Source organism: Mobula hypostoma, chromosome 17 (genome assembly GCF_963921235.1).
Source record: "Mobula hypostoma chromosome 17, sMobHyp1.1, whole genome shotgun sequence".
Classification (NCBI taxonomy): Eukaryota; Metazoa; Chordata; class Chondrichthyes; order Myliobatiformes; family Myliobatidae; genus Mobula; species Mobula hypostoma.
The window spans coordinates 47,617,612-47,637,805 of record NC_086113.1 but is presented as its reverse complement, the minus strand read 5'-3'; the positions used below and the strand labels follow the sequence as shown (position 1 = coordinate 47,637,805).

The following is a 20,194-nucleotide window of genomic DNA, read 5'->3' as shown; positions in this document are numbered from 1 at the left end:
GTATTTTCTTACCTTACTGTGAGACACTGGCTCTGTCGCGTGACTGGACTCTGAATTATTATCCTGTAACAAACAGGGATGTACTTCAGTCAACTGTGTAGATAGAACATTAAGAAAACATTAACAATAATGTTTAAAAAGTCCACATCTTGACCAACTTAATGAATCCAAAGGTGAGAGCTATTGGATTGTACTTTGTATAGAGTAAGTTCTCAGCACACAAAACTGTTGTCTATGATGGAGCATTTCAGAACAGCACAGCAACAGGTCCTTTTGACCATCAAGAATTATTACAGCCCATCACTTCCCCCTGTTTTCCCTCCTCATTCCCTTTCTTCCATTGTACACCATCCTCTCCTATTAGATTCCTTCTTTACCTCTTCCACCTATCACCTCCCAGCTTCTTACTTCATCCCCCATCCCCCCACCTCACCTATCACCTGCCAATTTGTAGTCTTTTCTCTCCCCGCCACCACCTTATTCTGGCTTTTGCCGCTGTCCTTTCCAATCCGAATGCGGGGTCTCGGCCCGAATCATTGATTGTTTATTCCCCTCCATGGCTGCTGCCTGCTGTCCTCCAGCATTTTGTGGCTGCTGATCTATACACAGGCACTGCATTCCGCCTTCCAGCCACCCTGTGGGTGCAGAGGTCCTCACTCAGCTGCTCTGTAAATTCCTGACCCCTTATCCTAAAATGTAGATTAATGCAGTACAGCAACAGGCCCATCAATCCACGGTGTCTGTGCTGACCCTGATGTCAATTTAGGCTGAATGTGGTCGGTATCCTTCAAACCCCTGTTTGTGTGCCTGGCTAAATGTCTCCTGGTTGTTCAAAGTGAACTTATTCTCAAAGTCTGTATACATTTCCAAACACTACACTGAGATTCATCTTCTTGCAGGCATTCACAGTGGAACAAGGAAGTACAATACAATGAAAAACTACACACAAAGACTGACAGGCCACCAATATGCATAAGGCAGCAAGCTGTGCAAACATATAAATAAAAAATGACAGCATGAGTTGTGGAGTACGTAGGTTGTGTACAGTGATTCGTTTAGTATTGTGTGTGGTGAGTGAAGTTGGCCATGCTGGTTCAGGACCCTGATGGTTGAAGGGTAATAGCTGTTCCTGAACCTGATGGATGGGACCTAAGACTCTAGTAATTTTGGTAGCAGCAAGAAGAGAGCGTAGACCGGATAGTGGGGGCTCCTTGATGATGGACGCTGCTTTCTAGTGGCAGCGTTCTGTAGATGTGCTCAATAGTGGGGAGGACTTTTCCTGTGATGAACTGGACTATATCCACCACTTTTTGTAAGCTTTTCAATTCACGGTCACTGGTGCTTCCACCCCAGTGATGCAACCAGTCAGGATACTTTTAAACTGAATCTATAGAGTTTTGTCAAGAGTTTTAGATGACGTGCTGAATCTGCGTAAACTAAGAAAGTAAAGACACTGCTGTGCTTTCTTTGAAATGGCACATACATGCTGGTCCCAGGACAATGCTCTGATATGATAACACCCAAGAATTTACAATTACTGAGCCTCTTCCCCCACCAATCCCCTAATGAACCTGGGTCATAGGCCCCCAGTTCCTTCCTGGTCAATATTCAGCTCTTTAGTTTTGCTGGCATTGACTGCGAGATTGTTGCGGCACCACTGAACCGGATTTTCAATCTCCTTCTTTGGCTGATTCATCACCACATTTGATTCAGCCATCAGCAAACTTAATTATGGCATTGGAGCCGCACTTAGCCTCACAATCGTAAGTATAAAACCAGTAGAGCAGGGATCTAAGCACACAGCCCTGTTTTGCACCTGTGCTGATGGAGATCATGGAGGAGACTTTGCTACCAATCTGTACTAACTGGGGTCTGCAAGTGAAGAAATCGAGGATCCAGTTACACAAGGAGATATCGAGCCCTGGGTCTGGGAACCTATTGATTAGTTTTGAGGAGATGATAGTGTTGCATGCTGAGCTGTAGTCAATGAGGAGCATCCTGATGTGTGCATCTTCATTGTCCAGGTGCTCTGCAGCAGAGCGGAGGGCCAATGCAATGGCATCAGCTGTTGACCTGTTGTGATGGTTAGCAAATTAGAGTGGATCCAAATCACTCCCCAGGTGGAAGTTGATAGGGTTCATGACCAACGTCTCAAACTACTTCATCACAGTGGATGCAAATACCACTGGACGATAGACACTGAGGCAGATCACCACATTGTTGGGCACCAGTATGATTCAAGCCTGCTTGAAGCAGGTGGGTACGTCAGACTGCGGAAGCGAGAGGTTAAAGATGTCAGTAAACTCTCCAGCCAGTTTATCAGCACAGGTCTTTAGTACCTGGCCAGATGCTTTCTGTGGGCTCACTCTCTAGAGAGATGCTCTTACATTGGCCTCAGTGACTGAAATCACGGTTGTCGAGGACTTTGGGAATTTGTGAAGGTTCCTCCATGTCTTGTCAGTCAAAGCAAGCATGAAAGGCATTCAGCTCACCCGGAAGTGATGCAAATTGTCTACCCTATGACCTCTACGTTTATGTAACTCTGGGAAAGACTCACATTACCTACCCGATCTATAACAACACATGAGGGTGCATATAGTGCAATATGGAGCGACAAACAAAATCAGTGTGTCAGGCAGCACTTCTGGGGACACTATAGTCACTTTGCATCACATTTAAATTGATATCACAGTCGGCACTGGATCAAAGGGCTGCTCACTAGGCTGTACTGTTCTATGTTTTAGGGTAAGGGATCAGGAGTTTAGAGAATAGCTGAGAAATAATTTATTCACACAGAAGGTGCTTTAGATCTGGTCCAAATGAAGGGTTTCAAGCCAAAACGCTGACTGCCAATTACCCCCCACAGATGATGCAAAACAACTGGAGTTCTTCCAGTTTTTTGTTTGTCACTCTCTCTGTGCGTCTCATAATTCTGAATACCTCATTCAACCATAACCAATATCCTCCCAGACCGCTCCCTCTGGCCTTTTCCACTCAAAGGCCTTCTGAGAAGCTGAAGGAACCCTGACGAAGAGCCTCGACCCAAAGCGACGACTATCTATTTCTCTGTCCTTCCCAGCCCATGCACTCGCTGGTCAGGAGAAACCTCTCCCTGGGCTCCCAGAACCCCGTTTTGCTGGCACTTGTGCAAGGTCAACGCCAAATGTTGTAGGGGTGACACCAAGCTGACATCCCCGGCTCCCTTTACCCCACTCAGACCCCAGAACTCAGAGATCCTGTGGCACCGCCATGTCCTGGTCCCACCCTCACGGGAGCTGGCTGGTGACCCAGTCTCCTGTTTTGCTGCTGAGGCAGGGGGAGAGGTGGGACCAAGAGTCTTAGTCCTTATCCAGAATAGAAAAAGGCCCTTCAGCCCGAGTGGTTCATGCCAACTGACCAAAACACCCATCTAATGTAGATCCATTTACCCTGAGTTGATCCATATCTTTACTACCCATTTATTTATCCAAATGCCTTTTAAATATTGGGTGAGACTAGAACTGGAGGACATAGGTTAAGGGTGAAATATTTAAGGGGAACATTAAGAGTGAACTTCACTCAGAGTGTGAAAGGAGCTGACGGCTGAGATGGTGTATGGGGGTTTGATTTCAACATTTAAGAGAAGTTTGGATAGGAACATGGACTGGAGGGCTTTGGTCCGGGTGCGGGTTGATGGGACTAGCCAGGACAGTAGTTTGGCACGGACTAGATGGGCCAAAGGGCCTGTTTCTGTGCTGTGATGGTCTATGATTCTCCACAGAGGCTGCCCGAGTTGTTTAAATGCTCTAGATTTCCGGCGTGTGCAAGGAAGAGACCAGTGTCTGCGGCAATGCATGGGCGGTATTGGTTGTGTGAGGTGGGCGGTGCTGCTGCGTGATCGTCCGCTTGTGCTGCTGGGGGGTGGTCGCTGTTCGCAGCCGTCGAGTAGCGGCGATGTTACGGAGCGGCTGCTGGAAAATATTGTCGGCCATTCAGTGTCAAGCCCAGGTCTGCTCGACCTTGGCAGGCTCGGCGCTGCTGCGCCCGCAGGCTTACATCGGCGGGCGCTGGCTGGAGGCGGAAGGCGCCGGCGTGTTCGCCGTGCAGGAGCCGGCCAGTGGAAAACACCTGGCGACGGTGGCGGACTGCGGGCCACGGGACGCCAGGACCGCGGTGAAGGCGGCGTACGAAGCCCTGCCCGGCTGGAGAGCAGCTACCAGCAAGGTGAGCCCCGGAGCCGGGGGTAGGCGGTACAACGAGCGGCACCGGGCCGCCGGGAACAAGGGGAGCCGGCTCTGGTCAGCGGTCTGCATGGAGAAGCTGGTGCTGGCCAGTGCCTGGATGGCGGGTTGCTGTCTGGTTGGGAGTCGCTGAGCACTGGACAGTAGTCTGGGTAGGGGCAAGAGGCCGGTGGGCAGGGGCCTGGGTAGGGGCAAGAGGCTGGTGGACAGCAGTCTGGGTAGGGGCAAGAGGCCGGTGGGCAGGGGCCTGGGTAGGGGCAGAAGGGCAGCCGGCTGATTGGTAACGGTCAGTGTGGGGGCTGGTGTCGCTGGGAGTATAGGTCTGAAGGAACTGAGTGCTCTTGAAGGATAAGTGTCTGGGTGTCTCTGAATCGGGATGAGAGTGTATCCGGGGAGTCCTAGGTCTGGAGGTATTTTAGGGTGTACCTGCGTCAGGGAATCGGTGTATTACTGTCACATGTGCTGAGGTACAGTGGAAAGCTTGCAAGTCATTTCATTACAACAGTGCATTGAGGTAGTACACAGTAAAACATTAATAGACCGCAGGATAAAGTGTAACAGCTACAATTGAAGTCCAGTGCATTAAGATCAAGGCCAGGACGAGGTAGATTGTGATGTCAGGAGTTCTTACCATGCTTGAATTAGTCACGGGATGCGTATATAAATTCAATTAATTAAATAATCATGAAGTATGAACATAGTAAGTAAAATCCCTTTGCTTTTTTAAAGTGGCTTAGCTAGACATTCAGTTGTGTCAGAAAATATAATGGTAGAACGAGCTGTCAGGAGCTGTTCATTGTACGTTGTGCTTCTATGTATTTTAGTGGACCTGCCGTTATAATTGTGCAGCTAAATAGCAAGGTTCTTATCTAACATGGACATGTGGAGATGGAGGAAGGGTGTGAGGGTGGTGAATGGAAGGATGTTCCACCTATAAAAAGGCGGGGAAACGGCTGAACCCGGTTGACTAGCTTAGAGGACCATCAACAGCTTTAAATACATCAGGTGTGAGGCAGCAGTTCCACTTGGTGGCAGCAGCTGATCTATTTAACATACAACTCGGTAGCGCCAGCTAGTGGACCTGTTGCAATGCAGCTTCAGTGACCTGGATGCAGTCCGCACCTCCAGTGCTGTGCCTGTTAGTGTTGACCTCTGACTGCTAGTATTGACTCCAGTTTCCTCCCAGATCCCAACGACATGCAGGTTAATTCTAGTGTAGCTTTGGGCAGGTGCAGGAGGTTGATTTTTTTTAAAAGTTGGAAGAATAAATTGTAGAGGATTCATGTGAATGGATGCTTAATGGTTAGTATAAGCTGGATGGGCTGAAGGGCCTGTTTCTGTGCTGTATGATTCTACAATACAAAATAAATCAGTTAGTTAAAAACTTCACATGCTCCGGATCTTTTCAATTATTTCAGGTTCCCTGGCCCCCATCATCTTATTTTTACTATGCATTCCAGTCCCTATACACCTCCAGGAAGGCATCAAAACTCTCTGTTTCTTTCTGGACACCAGACCCAGCCAGTTCCCCGCCACCACCATTCTCCTCCACCTAGCGGAACTTGTCCTCACTCTGAATAATTTCTTCTTTGGCTCCTCCCATTACCTTCAATCAAAAGGTGTAGCCATGAGCACTCACATGGGTCCCAGCTATGCCTGCCTGCCTGTTGGCTACGTGGAACAGTCTGTTACAAGCCTACACTGGTGACCATCTCACATTTTTCCTATGCTACGTCGAGGACTGCATTGATGCTGCTTCCTGCCCCCATGTGGAATTTGTCAACTTCATCCGCCTTGCCTCCAACTTCCACCCTGCCCCCAAATTTACCTGGTCCATTTCTGACACCTCCCTTCTCTCAATTCCTCCATCTCCGCCACATCTGCTGTCAAGATGAGGCTTTTCATTCCAGAACAAAGGAGATGTCCTCCTTCAAAGAAAAGCGTTTCCCTTCTTCCACCATCAACACCGCCCTCAACCGCATCTCTTCCATTTCACGCACGCCTGCTCTCACCCCATCCTCCCACCACCTTACCAGGGATAGGGTTCCTCTTGTCCTCACCTACCACCCCACCAGCCTCCGCATCCAGCACATAATTTTCCGCAACTTCTGCCATCTCCAATGCGATCCCACCACCAAGCACATCTTTTCCTCCCCCCACCTTCTGCTTTCTGCAGGGAACCCTCCCCACGCGATTCCCTTGTCCATTTGTCCGCCCCTTCTGATCTCCCTGCTGGCACTTATCCTTGCAAGCAGAACAAGTGCTACACCTGCCCCTACGTCACATCCCTCACTACCATTCAGGGCCCCAAACAGTTCTTCCAGGTGAGGCGACACTTCACCCGTGAGTCTGTTGGGGGTCATATACTGTGCCTGGTGAAACATAGAAATCTATAGCACATTACAGGCCCTTCGGCCCATGATGTCGTGCCGACCATGTAGCCTACTCTAGAAGCTGTCTAAAATTTCCCTACTGCATAACCCTCTATTTTTCTAAGCTCCATGTACCTCTCTAAGAGTCTCTCAAAAGACCCTTTTGTATCCACCTCTACCACTTTCACTGGCAGTGCATTCTACACACCCACCACTCACTGTGTGGAAAAACTTAACTCTGACATCCCCATTGTACCTACTTCCAACACCTTAAAACTATGTATGCCCCCTCGTGTTAGCCATTTCAGCCCTGGGAAAAAGTCTTTGGCTATCCACACGATTAGTGCCTCTCATCATCTTGTACACTTCTATCAGGCCATCTCTCATCCTCCGTCACTCCAAGGAAAAAAGGCCAAGTTCACTCAATCTATTCTCGTAAAGCATGCTCTCCAATCCAGATAACAACCTTATAAATCTCCTCTGCACTCTTTCTATAGTATCCACATCCTTCCTGTAGTGAGGTGACCAGAACTGAACACAATACTCCAAGTGGGATCTAACTGAGGTCTTGTATATCTGTAACATTACTTCACAGCTCTTGAACTCAGTCCCATGGTTGATGAAGGCTATCACACCATACACCTTCTTAACGACACTGTCAACCTGTGCAGCAGCTTTGAGTATCCTATGGACATGGAACCCAAGATCTCTCTTATCCTCCACACTGTCAAGAGTCTTACCATTAATATTATATTCTGTCTTTAAATTTGACCTACCGAAATTAACCACTTCACACTTATCTGGGTTGAACTCCATCTGCCACTTCCCAGTCCAGTTCTACACCCTATCGATGTCCCACTGTAACCTCTGACAACCCTCCAGACTATCTACAACACCCCCAACTTTTGTGTCATCAGCAAAATTACTAACCCACCCTCTACTTCCTCATCCAGATCATAGTGATTTTTATAAAAGAGCAGAACAGATCCGTGCAGAACACCACTGGTCACCATCCTCCATGCAGTATACAAACCGTCCACAACCACCCTTTGCCTTCTGTAGTCAAACCAATTCTGGATCCACAAAGCAAGGTCTCCTTGGATCTCATGCCTTGTTACTTTCTGAATGAGCCTTGCATGGGGTACCTTATCAAATGTCTCACTGAAATCCATATACACTACATCTACTGCTTTACCTTCGTCAATGTGTTTTGTTACGTCCTCAAAGAGTTCAATCAGGCTCGTAAAGTATAACCTGCCCTTGACAAAGTCATGCTGACTATCCCTGATCAGATTATGTCTCTCCAAATGCTCATAAATCCTGCCTCTCAGGATCTTCTCCAACAACTTGCCCACTTGCTGAAGTAAGACCCTCTGGTCTATAATTTTCTGGGTTATCTCTACTCCTTTTCAAGGGAACAATGTTTGCAACCTTCCAATCCTCTGGTACTTCTCCTGCCCCTATTGATGATGCAAAGATCATCACCAGAGGCTCAGCAATCTCCTCCCTCGCTTCCCACAGTAGTCCCATCCTGCCGACTTATCTAACTTAATACCTTTCAAAAGCTCCAGCACATCCTCTTTCTTAATGTCTATACACTCAAGTATTTCAGTCTACTGTAAGTTATCCCCACAATTGCCAAGGTCCTTTTCACTGAAGCAAAGTATTAATTAAGTACCTCCGCTACTTCCTCCAGCTCTATGCACGTTTCCATTCTCACTCCCGATTGGTCCTATTCTCACATGGCTCGTCCTCTTGCTCTTCACATACTTGTAGAATGCCTTGAGGTTTACCTTAATGCTGCTCACCAAGGTCTTTTGTAGCTCTCCTGATTCTTAATTTCATTCTTGAGCTCCTTCCTGTGTTACGTACCCCGTAACTGGGTTGCCAAACCAGCAGAAATGGACCACTCATTGGAGTCTGGATTACTAGGAGCTAATAAAGTTTTATTAAAGAAATAAGTTACAGAGTACTCTAATCGTAAGGATATAAATGCAACAGGTTAGCAATGATAATACACACATGTACACAGAACTAGGGTAATAGGAATCAACCAAGCTCTATCACAGTCTAGGGGTAAAATGATCAGTCTTAAGTGATGCAGAGTTCAGTTCAGCTTAGTACAGTTCACAGTAATTGCTGTTGTGCCATTGGAGGGGGGAGGAGGAGGAGGATGCAAATTTGATTCAGGCAGACCTTTGATGTTCTTCGCAGTTGGTTTCGGGCGGACCCTTTTATGTCTTCTATCCCGCTGTGGTCACCAACTGTGACTCCTCCGTTCTGGATACGACTGTTCTTCCGCGGTGAACCCGGCACCCAGGCAAGGGCGGACACACACACCAGGTTCCCACCGATTGTACCTTTACACCCTGTGAGTCTATGGTCGGTTCCCGCAAACCGGACCTCCAAACTCTCACCAACTTGTGCGGGCACACCGCTCTTCCAGGGTCTCATTATCTTGCGATCTCGTGGTGTCTGCCGTGCCTTAACGAACCTGTTCTTTTTATCCCCCTGCTGAGGTATCGCCTGTCCATCAAACTTCAAACAGTTCAGGTTCAAAGCAACCGGTCTGTCAGTATTCTGAATTGTGTTTCTTTTCCGTTATCTCTCTCTCCTCTCTCATTAACATTTTGAACATTTCTCTGTTGTCTCCCTTATCTCTCTCATTAGCATCAATCGTCTGATAACTTGGTTTGTTGTCACACCTGGCACCTTTATAATTTTCTAGAGCTCCAACAGTACCTAGTTTCTTGAACCTTTCATAAGCTTTTCTTAACTAAATTTTCTACATCATTTGTACACCATGGTTCTTTTACCCTGCCATCCTTTCCCTGCCTCAATGATACATGCCTATGCAGAACACCATGCAAATGTTCTCTGAACATTTGCCACATTTCTGCCATGCATTTCCCTGAGAACATCTGCTCCCAATTTATGTTCCCCCATTCCTGCCTATTGGCATCATATTTTCCCTTACCCCTATTAAACGTTTTCTCAGATTGTCTGCTCCTATCCCCCTCTAGCACTATGGTAAAGGAGATAGAGTTGTGATCACTACCTCCAAAATGCTCTCCCATTGGGAGATCTGACACCTGACCAGGTTCACTACCCAATACCAGATCAAGTGCAGCCTCTCCTCTAGTTGGCTTATCTACATACTGCGTCAGGAAACCTAACTGAACACACCTAACAAACTCCACCCCATCTAGACCCTTTGCTGTAAGGAGATGCAAGTTAATATTAGGAAAGTTAAAATCACCCGTCACAACAACCCTTTCTTATTGCACTGTTCCAGAATCTGCCTCCCTATCTGCTTCTCGATGTCTCTGTTACTACTGGGGGGGGGGGGGTCTATAAAAAACACCCAGTAGCGTTTTTGCCCCGTTCCTGTTTCTGACTTCACCCACTGACTCAGTAGACAATCCTTCCATGACTTCCTCCTTTTCTGCAGCCATGGTACTATCCTTTGCCTCCCTTCCTGTCCTTTTTTAAACATCTAAATCCTGGCACACTCAGCAGCCATTCCTGCCCCTGAGTCTTCTAAGTCTCTGTAATGGCTACGACATCATAGATCCCGGTGTGGCCTCCTGTATATCAGTGAGACACGATGTAGGTCGGGAGACCGCTTCGCTGAGCACCAGAAAAAGTGGGATCTCTCAGTGGCCACCAATTTTAATTCCACTTCCCATTCTATCTGTGTCTATCTATGGCCTCCTCCACTGTCATAATGAGGCCACACTCAGGTTGGAACTTCCAGTAATGCCCTCCCTTCCCCCCCCCCTTCACCATTCCTCATCCCCCTTTTCCCTCTCTCACCTTGCCCGCCTACCACCTCCCTCTGGTGCTCCTCCCCCCTTTTCTTTCTTCCCTGGCCCTCCATCCTCTTCTATCAGACTCCCCCTTTTCCAACCCTGTATCTCTTTCACCAATCAACTTCCCAGCTCTTTACTTCACTCCTCCCCCTTCAAGCTTTATCCATCACCTTGTGTTTCTCCCTCCCTTCCCACCACCTTTTAAATCTATTCCTCAGCTTTTTTCTCCAATCCTGCCGAAGGGTTTCAGTCTGAAACATCGACTGCACTCTTTTCCATAGATGCTGCATGGCCTGCTGAGTTCCTCCAGCATTTTGTGTGTGTTGTTCACAACAGAGTCCTTCCACAGACTCCTAGTTCAGCACAGAACAGAGCAGTGAGCTGAACTGGCCTGACCCTCGCCTCTGGTCCCAACATCCTGACCTTTTCAATCCGGCCCAGCGCCCAAATCGTCATCCAAGCATCAGGTTCAGTCATATCAATACGCTCTGGGACCTGGAGCCTGACTCCAAGTCCAATGGGAAGTTGCAGACTACTGCTTGTGATGATCGTTTGCCAGAAAAAGAGTGATTAGCAAAGTACTAGGAGTGATTAGCAAAGCAAAGTCTTTTCCTTGTTTCATTGTTGTTGGTACCAATATGTACCACGACTTCTGACTGTTCACCCTCCCCCTGTAGAATGTTGTGGATCTGGTCATCTGTGTGATCATTGCATCTGGGAGGCAACATGCCATCCATTGTTTCTTTCACGCCCACAGAATCTCCTGTCTGCTCTAACAACTGAATCCCCTATCACTATTGCACTTCTCCTCTTCCCCACCCCACCACCTTCCCTTCAGAGCCACAGAGCCAGACTCAGTGCCAGAGATATGGTCTCTGCAACTTCCCCCGGTAGATCATTTCTCTCCCAACTCCCTCACCCCCCCCCCACTCCCACCAACAGTATTATTGAGGGGAACAACCACAGGGGTACTCTGCACTGGCCCCTTTCCCTCTCCTGACAGTCACCCAGGTACCTGCCTCCCGCAAATTAGAGGTGACCACCTCCTCATTCTCCCATATGAGCCGAAGGTCATCCGAGTGCAGCTTCTGTTCCTTAACACAGTCTCTAAGGAGCTACAGCTCGATGCACTTCATGCAGATAAATTTGTCAGAGAGACTAGAGTTGCCACATCTCACACAAAGGACATGTCACTAAAGCATGATTTACACTATACCATAGCCCTACACCGTAGCGAGCATGCGTTATTGTGTCTGCTTCGCTCTGCAATTCACCGCCAAACCGCTAGTTAGCGGTGGGGTTTCTGTGCCACTGTCTTCGTGAGAGACATGGACGAGGAAATGCATTTCAAATGTTTTCAGATGTCGGCTAGTGGATTTGACGATTTGGTTCATCATCTCCAACCATTTATTTCTCATCGGTGTACAGACATGGCGGAGAAAAGCCACCGGAAATGCGTAGGAGGAAATGTGATGCTACCAAGCGGACCAATCACCGTTGTTGCGGTCTGTGTCGCCGCGACGTGTGAGTTACTTTTTTGGGGAGGTACACATCACCCTACGGCGTAGGGTACGCAGTACCTACAGTGTACATTTGACGCAGAAGTATAAATTGGGCTTTACCGTGGATCCATTCTCAACACACTGGCAATGTGCTATTAAACAAAAAGGAGAAAAAAAAGTTTAGAAGGTACTTCATAATCAGCATGAAATAGTGGGCCAAACAACCTGTATGATTCAATAAGCAGTTCATTCTCAAAGGGTGTCAAACTTGGCACTGCCTTTGAAATATTGAATCAAATTGTTAGTGTTTCTCATAAAAAGGATAAAAATGGGTAGACGAACTGATTTCAGCCTAGGACATGGTTTGGATGTTGCAAATGCACACCTGGTCCAGCTGACCTCAGTCGTGAGGTAATCACCACAGCCTGACATTGACATCCACTCTGATCCAAAAGCTTCCCTGGTATATCTTGTCATAAAGCCCACCAGCAGCTTTACACATTGGCCCTCGGAAACTTCAGCACTGTGTCGTGATTGAAACATGGGCAAGGATTTCTCAGTTACCACCAATAGTTATCACTCAGTTGATGAATTAGTACTCCAGCTATCTTGACCACCACTTAGTAAAAGCGATCAGAGCAGTAACCACGAAGAATGTACTTCAGAGGGGATATTTTTGTCACCAAGGGTTTCGGAAGATCATCGGGCGGGAGGTACTGTAGCATTAGGACGAGGACTGTTAGGATGAGAAACAGCTTCTTCCCCCTGGCCGTGAGACTGCTGAACACCTGTAAAGGTAAATTTGCCGGATCAGATAACAACAGCACAAAAAGATCGTTACTTATCTTTTCACCAGTTTATTTCTTCGCGCTCAGCCGGCGAGTGAACTTGGTCCCGACATCAGGGGAGAAGCGTTCTCATCCCTCCGGCGGTTCAACAAGTTCACTGCCTGATGTCAGAATTGTTAGAAGTTATAAGGCCACCGATACAAAAGAACAATCGGTTTGATAAATATTCCAGCCAAGTCAATGGACTATTGATGCAAAAGAACAATCAGTTTGATAGACATTCCAGCCACTTTAATCAAAGAAAGGAATGTGCTACCTGGTTTGTTGGAGCCAAAACTTAATTACAAAGATAAGAACATTCACCAATTTATGCTTTAATTAAGAATGTCCTGTCCTGGCTAATTTCCATCAGGTTACCGCCTTTTGTCGAAACCAAAAGGTGTGAAAAATCAGGAGATATTTTATGTGGATCTGTGTGAACTTTAACCCTTATCTTACTCCAAAGAAGCAGCTGTGAGACATTATTCAAACACACTGCAGTCACAGACATAGTCGGTACTTAACCCATTATTTACAGGAATTTGAGAATCCCCAATCCCCTTAAACTTTATCACACTCTGCCACCAGCAAGGTCTGATCACGAATGAAGTGCCAGTAGTGTTGCACTGTTTACTTTTTAACGTGTCGTAAATGCCCCTTATGCTAAATGTCCATCTTCTGGGATATACTGTATAATACGTAATTTATTTCTGGTAATATTACTGTGTCTTGTGTGTGAGTTATGTGCACTGTGTTGTGCACCTTGGTCCTGAGGAACACTGTTTCATTTTGTGGTATACGTGTATATGATTGAATGACAATAAACTTGAAGCAGTAGACTTGGTCTATGGCAGGTGGTGACATAACCAATTTGAGGGGAAAATCTACTCGATACTATTTTTAAAAGTTCAGTTTTTTCAGAAATGCTTGCCTGTTAGTATAAAAGACCTAACTACAGCCCATCTTCACACCAAAGTTGCCAAATGAGTGACATGCTGAAAAGATGTAGCACCTCAACACTTGTCATCCATTAACAGCAGCAGAATTGTATTCCATCAACCCAAGGGATCGCATTGCTCTCATTCAGCCACTACCCTTGAGCCAGAGGATCAAATCTGTAGAAGGCATGCCAGGCTTACCTAAAAACTTGATCATGCTAATGTGATTATTCCAAAACAAAAGAATATAAATTTCATAGCCAGAATTGTAACTATTATAATACGTGGTTTTATTTTCTCTGTATAAACTGTACACCATTCACTTGATTTTTCTTTGATATTTATATTTTCAGGAGCGAAGCAATCTGTTAAGAAAATGGTATGACTTGGTGATGAAGAACAAAGACGAGCTTGCAAAACTAATTACTGCAGAAAATGTAAGTGAGTAACACAAAGCAGGAATTAACCAAAATCATTTGTATTTTGAAGTGTTCCTCAGATGTGTTTGATTTATTTTTTTTTAAGTTGTATCAAAATTTATACTAGAAGACTTCCACGTATTAAATACCTTTGCAAACATATTAAAAGGAGTTTTACGCAGAAGCATTCCAACTCTTTTATACGGAAAGCCAAATTTGAATAATGGTAAACTATAAATAAAAGAAATTGGCTACACAACCACTTGTGCTTTATTGTTTTGAGTAATGCCATAATTCAAAATGTATCAAACGACACAATGAAATTTTATGTCATTAACAATTCTGAGTCCTTAAACTACCTTTTAACTGAAAACATTATAATTCAGGGTTTTTCAGATTACATTCAGATCTCAATTTGTTCTCCTAGATGGCAGGTATTACATGTGTGTATGGTTGTCTTTGTCAGCAAGCACAAGTCCTGATGTATCTTCAAGACATATGCAGTGTTTAGCGTTAGGTCTAGAGCTTTGTATGCATAATAGCTAAAGGTAGGTCTTTTAAATCAAGTGTGATGTATGTAATCTACTTCATAAGATTAAAAAGTTGCTTATTTTCTAAAATAGTGAACAAAATTCTTGTGTGCTGTTTATAAAGTAATATAAATGTGATTTATTTGATTATAAAACATTTTGAATTGCTTTCTATGAATTAGACTTAATTTTCCGTTTCCATTGACTTGAGGTTTTCAAGTTGATCTGAAACAGAATTGTTTAAAACAGATAAATGCTTGTCTTGTAAATAGAGGTCAGATAGAGGGCAGTTATAAGCTTGTAAGTTCTTGTTTGTGAATCAGAGCTCTATTACTTTGTCATCTCTAATAAAATGTTGAGTATTGAGCAGGCAATGTTTTTGTAAACACAGGTAGCATTACAATCATTTGCAGCCCACAGTGATTTATTTTCCAGTTTTCTCTCATTATATTCTGTTCTGCACTACCAATGCCATTGCATTCATTACCTCTTGCTCTCTCATCCCCTTTCACATCACCTGTTCTCTCATTTTCTTTGAACTTTCTGCTCAGATACTGAAGTTTCTAACCTATTTTGTTGTAATGAATCTCATCCTTAATTAGAAATCCCTTCTCACAAACATTTTTCCCCAACCCTCCAGGGCAAAAGCTAACAACAATATCAGCTACACACATAATAATTGCTGGTGAATGCAGCAGGCCAGGCAGCATCTATAGGAAGAGCTACAGTCGACGTTTCAGGCCGAGACCCTTCGTCCCATGATCCTCTCATATCCCTTTTGTCAATCAACTTTCCAGCTCTTGGCTCCATCCCTCCCCCTCCCGTCTTCTCCCACCATTTCAGATCTCCCCCTCCCCCTCCCACTTTCAAATCTCTTACTATCTCTTCTTCCAGTTAGTCCTGACGAAGGGTCTCGGCCCGAAACGTCAACTGTACCTCTTCCTATAGATGCTGCCTGGCCTGCTGCATTCACCAGCACTTTTTATATGTGTTGCTTGAAATTCCAGCATCTGCAGATTTCCTCGTGTTTGCACTTTCAAACAATATCAGCTTCCCACTTCAAACCTCCTTTGGAATTCGGTCTCTTCTGATGTCTTGTTCCCTCTTTTCCAAAAAAAATACAAGTTGTTCAGTTTCTAAATAAAATCCAAATGGGCAAAGATAATTTCCTATTGTGTTTCAGCTTCTGAATTACATGTAAGTAATTTACTTTTTTTTTGCTACTAAATCAAAATGAGATAATTCAGAGCAACACACACAAAATGCTGGAGGCACTCAGCAGGCTAGGGGCGAGACTCTTCGTCAACTGTACTTTTCCATAGAGGAAGCTCTCGGCCCAAAACATCAACTGTACTCTTTTCCATAGATGCTGCCTGGCCTACTGTGTTCCTCAATTATTTTGTGTGTGTTGTTTGGATTTCCAGCATCTGCAGATTTTCTCTTGCTTGTGAGGCTTTGGGATTGCTTTAGGATTCACCATGTAGCTTAGTTTAAGAATCTGAAATCATAGTAAGTAAGGAAACATCTTTAAATTCAATATTTTGTGTAATTTCTGGAATATAAAATAAAAACTGTAATAGCACCAATGATTTTTGAGTAAACTGTCAAAATCTTTATTCATGTAATACACTATTCTATAATCCAAACCTTTGGAATGTATTACTTTAAGACTGTAAGATGTAATTGCTCAGAATGTTTCATGTTCAAACAAGGTCACACTCAGATTGCCTTTTTAAAGTCTAATGTTCTTAACTGAACTTGTGTTCAGTAGTTAAATTTTTATTTCATCATTGAACTGTGTAACTTTGAATCAATTGGTGAGCTTCAATTTAAGTCCAAAAATACAATGAAAGTTGGAGCTCTTCTGTATTTTCATCAGAAATATGTTTCTGCCCTTAGTTCACAAAGTAAAGCCGTTGCAATTCAAATGTACGTTTGGTTAGTTTTTATAAATTGGGTTCACTTTTTCCACCCAGGTTCCTGAACAATAATTGGTATATCGATGGAGAAATATATGTTTCAGGAACTGGCAAAGACTGAAAAGAGATCTCTAAATGTATTAGTGTAACTACTAGAAAACTGCATTACCAATGTCAGCTTTGAACCATGCCATTCTTGCTCAAGGAAGAGAGGGATGGAGAGCAGATCCATACACTTAGTACTTATAGGAAACCAGTTAGCTTCCATTTCATATACTGTAAACAGGAAACAATGTGAAATTAATCTCTTCTAGCACATAACCCCAATTGTCTTTAGGGATTGAAGTCTTGAGTTATACACTACTTTAGTGGCTACTTTATTAGGTACCTAAAGTGGTCACTGAGTGTATGTTCATAGTGTTCTCCTGCTGTATCCCAACCACATCAAGGTTCAGTGTATTGCAGGTATAGAGATGCACGTCTGCACGCTACTATTGCAGCATGTGGTTATTTGAGTTACTGTCGCCTTCCTGTCAGCTTGAACCAGTCTCCGCTGACCTCTCACATTAAGAAGCCGTTTTCGCCCATGGAATTGCCTCTCACCAGATGCTTTTGTTATCATACCATTCTCTGCAAATTCTGTGCATGAGAATCCCAAGAGTTCAGCTGTTTCTGAGATACTCAAATCACCTCATCTGACACCAACAATTACTCACTCAGATCATATTTCCTCCCCATTCTGATGTTTGGTCTGAACAAGAACTGAATCTCTTGACCACGTCTGCGTGCTTTTATGCATTGAGTTGCAGCCACATGATTGGCTGAACAGATATTTGCATTAACGATCAGGTGTACCTAAATAAAGTGCCCACTGCAAGTATATTGTCTTAAGTATTTGTGCATCATTCTCAGTATTATATATATTCACAAATTAATATAAAATCAACCAAAATAAAAGATATACAATTAAGATCCCTGAAACAATTTATAACAGTGCTTGCCAGCTGAGCTTGTGACCTGGTAATGTTTCAATCCAAACACCACACTGCTTGTATACACGTGGCCCGGAAACCTCCAATGGTACCGAAGTATGAATGCTGATACTTCTACATTGCTTGCATCTTGTCAGTAGTAACACTAACTCTTAGTAATTGGTCCATTTCAGGGGAAACCACTGAAAGAAGCTGTAGGTGAAATAGCATATGCCGCGTCCTTCTTGGAATGGTTTTCAGAAGAAGCTCGTCGAATATATGGTGATATTGTTCCTACCTCTTCGCCGAACCGTAGGATCCTGATCCTGAAGCAGCCAATAGGAGTAGTGTCTATTATAACTCCTGTAAGTACTGTCTTAGGAGATATAAAATATTGTTACCACACATTTGAATCATAAGCTACACATTTAAAATGGGCAATTTGCAAATACACATAATGAGCATAATGATTCCAGTTAATTAGGCCATTGGTTAATGGGGCAGCCACTTATTTGGGACAACTCTTAAAGAATAAAAACAAATTGAGAAAATAGCTGGGATTCTCTTTGTTTATTTGGGACAATATGCCACTTAATTGGGGAAGGAGACTTTTACCAAACTAACTGGTGTCAGTCGTGTGCATATTATGTAGCCGTTAGACACTACACTGTGCTTAGAGTGAATAGTCAGTTGTGTGTGTGTTCAAAAGCAGTGATTTTTTTTTCTCTGATAGTTGGCGAGAAGTAAGCAGTTAGACAATTCAGAACTGTTTTGCTCACTGCGGTTTCAAGCATTCATACTTGGAAATGCCAGAAACGGCTAGGAGTGAAAATGAGATGATTTCACTACTTCAGCAAGTTAGGAACTTTGACGAATTTGAAGGTATTGACAGTGATTTTGAATGTTACCTTTGGTTCTTACCAGACAATCTGCTCCGAGTAACTGTTTCCATGTACCAGCAGCCACACCCCAGTGCAGCATTTGACAGACAGGCTAAACCACATGAGGGTAGACATCGGGTCCCATAGTCCAGTGTGGTAGTGACACGTCGATCCTAGCGTGCAAAGTTAACTCCAGCAGACTGGGCGGGTCTGCTGATCAGCTGGGGATCTACTGGCCAGGAAGGCAGTTCAGCAAGGAGCAACAGAGGGAGATAATGGGCAGGCAAGGAGATGAGGCAAGAGAGGGAAAGGGGGATGGAGAATATAAGGTATTGTTCCTCAAACCTGAGTGTGGCCTTATCTCCTTACCTGCCCATCACCTCCCTCTGGTGCTTCTCCCCCCTTTTTTCCCTTCCAATACCTTCTGTCCTCTCCTATGAGATACCCCCTTCTCTAGCCCTGTATCTCTTTCACCAGTCAACTTCTCAGCTCTTTACTTCATCCCTCCCCCTCCCGGTTTCACATATCACCTGTTTCTCCCCACTACCTTTTAACTCTACTCCTCATCTTTTTTCTCTCCAGTCCTGCTGAAGGGTCTCGGCCCAAAACATCAACTGTACTCTTTAACGTAGTTGCTGCCCGGCCTGCTGAGTTCCTCAGCATTTTGTGTGTGTTGCTTGGATTTCCAGCATCTGCAGGTTTTTCTCTTGGTTATGAGAACTATTTAATTTGCTTAATTTCTGTATTATAATAAGGGCCTTCAGTTCCATTCACAGCAGGGGTTCCACAGACACCTCGTTTAATGGTAGGGATCCAGGGCATTAAAAAGTTTGGGAGCCCCTGATCTACAGGTTCTTGAACGGTTATGTAGGATTTACTGCTAGTAATAGCAGTATCTGGTTTAGAATTAATTAAAAGGTAACGTTTTGGAAAAGATGTTCCTATATAAAGTTGTAATTATAGTTATTTTTTACAAAAATGATGGGGTATTGCAGTTCATGTTCACGAACTTTGTGCTGTGCTGTCCTCATCAATGCTCTTGGTCACAATAAAAAAAAACTCAATCAAATTCAGAAAATGATTTCTCACATACAAAGCTGTGTTGGTTATCCCTGATCAGTCCTTGCCTTTCCAAATGCAGATAGATCCTGTCTCTCAGAATCCCCTATAGCAACTTCCCCATCACTGATGTTCAGCTCACTGACCTGTAGTTCGCTGGCTTGTCCTTACAACAAGCACCTTTCACAATCTCATGATACAACATTTTATAGCTAATGAAGTACTTTTTAAATGACTTACTGATACAAGAAACAAAGCCAGCAGTTTACACACAAAAGCCTTCACAAATAATTGACTATATCCTGAAGAGTCCTGAAGAAGTGTCTCAGCCCAAATCATCAACTGTTTACTCTTTTCCCTAGATGCTGCCTGACCTGCTGAGGAAAGACATCCTTGCCATAGAGGGAGTACAAAGAAGGTTCACCAGATTCATTCCTGGGATGGCAGGACTTTCATATGAAGAAAGACTGGATGAACTGGGCTTGTACTCGTTGGAATTTAGAAGATTGAGAGAGGATCTGATTGAAACGTATAAAATCCTAAAGGGATTGGACAGGCTAGATGCAGGAAGATTGTTCCCGATGTTGGGGAAGTCCAGAACGAGGGGTCACAGTTTGAGGATAAAGGGGAAGCCTTTTAGGACCGAGATTAGGAAAAACTTCTTCACACAGAGAGTGGTGAATCTGTGGAATTCTCTGCCACAGGAAACAGTTGAGGCCAGTTCATTGGCTATATTTAAGAGGG

General features: G+C 44.4%; 1 protein-coding gene across 1 annotated transcript in view; it reads left to right on the top strand.

Moving 5' to 3' along the window:
- The first annotated feature begins 3,817 nt into the window (after positions 1-3,817).
- Positions 3,818-20,194, top strand: part of aldh5a1 (aldehyde dehydrogenase 5 family, member A1 (succinate-semialdehyde dehydrogenase)) — a 31,898-nt gene continuing 15,521 nt past the window's right edge. The window contains exons 1-3 of the mRNA XM_063069875.1: positions 3,818-4,203; positions 14,025-14,108; positions 17,705-17,875. Of these exons, the coding sequence (XP_062925945.1) occupies positions 3,934-4,203; positions 14,025-14,108; positions 17,705-17,875 (525 nt within the window). The 5' untranslated portion in view covers positions 3,818-3,933. The remainder of the gene's footprint in view (positions 4,204-14,024; positions 14,109-17,704; positions 17,876-20,194) is intronic.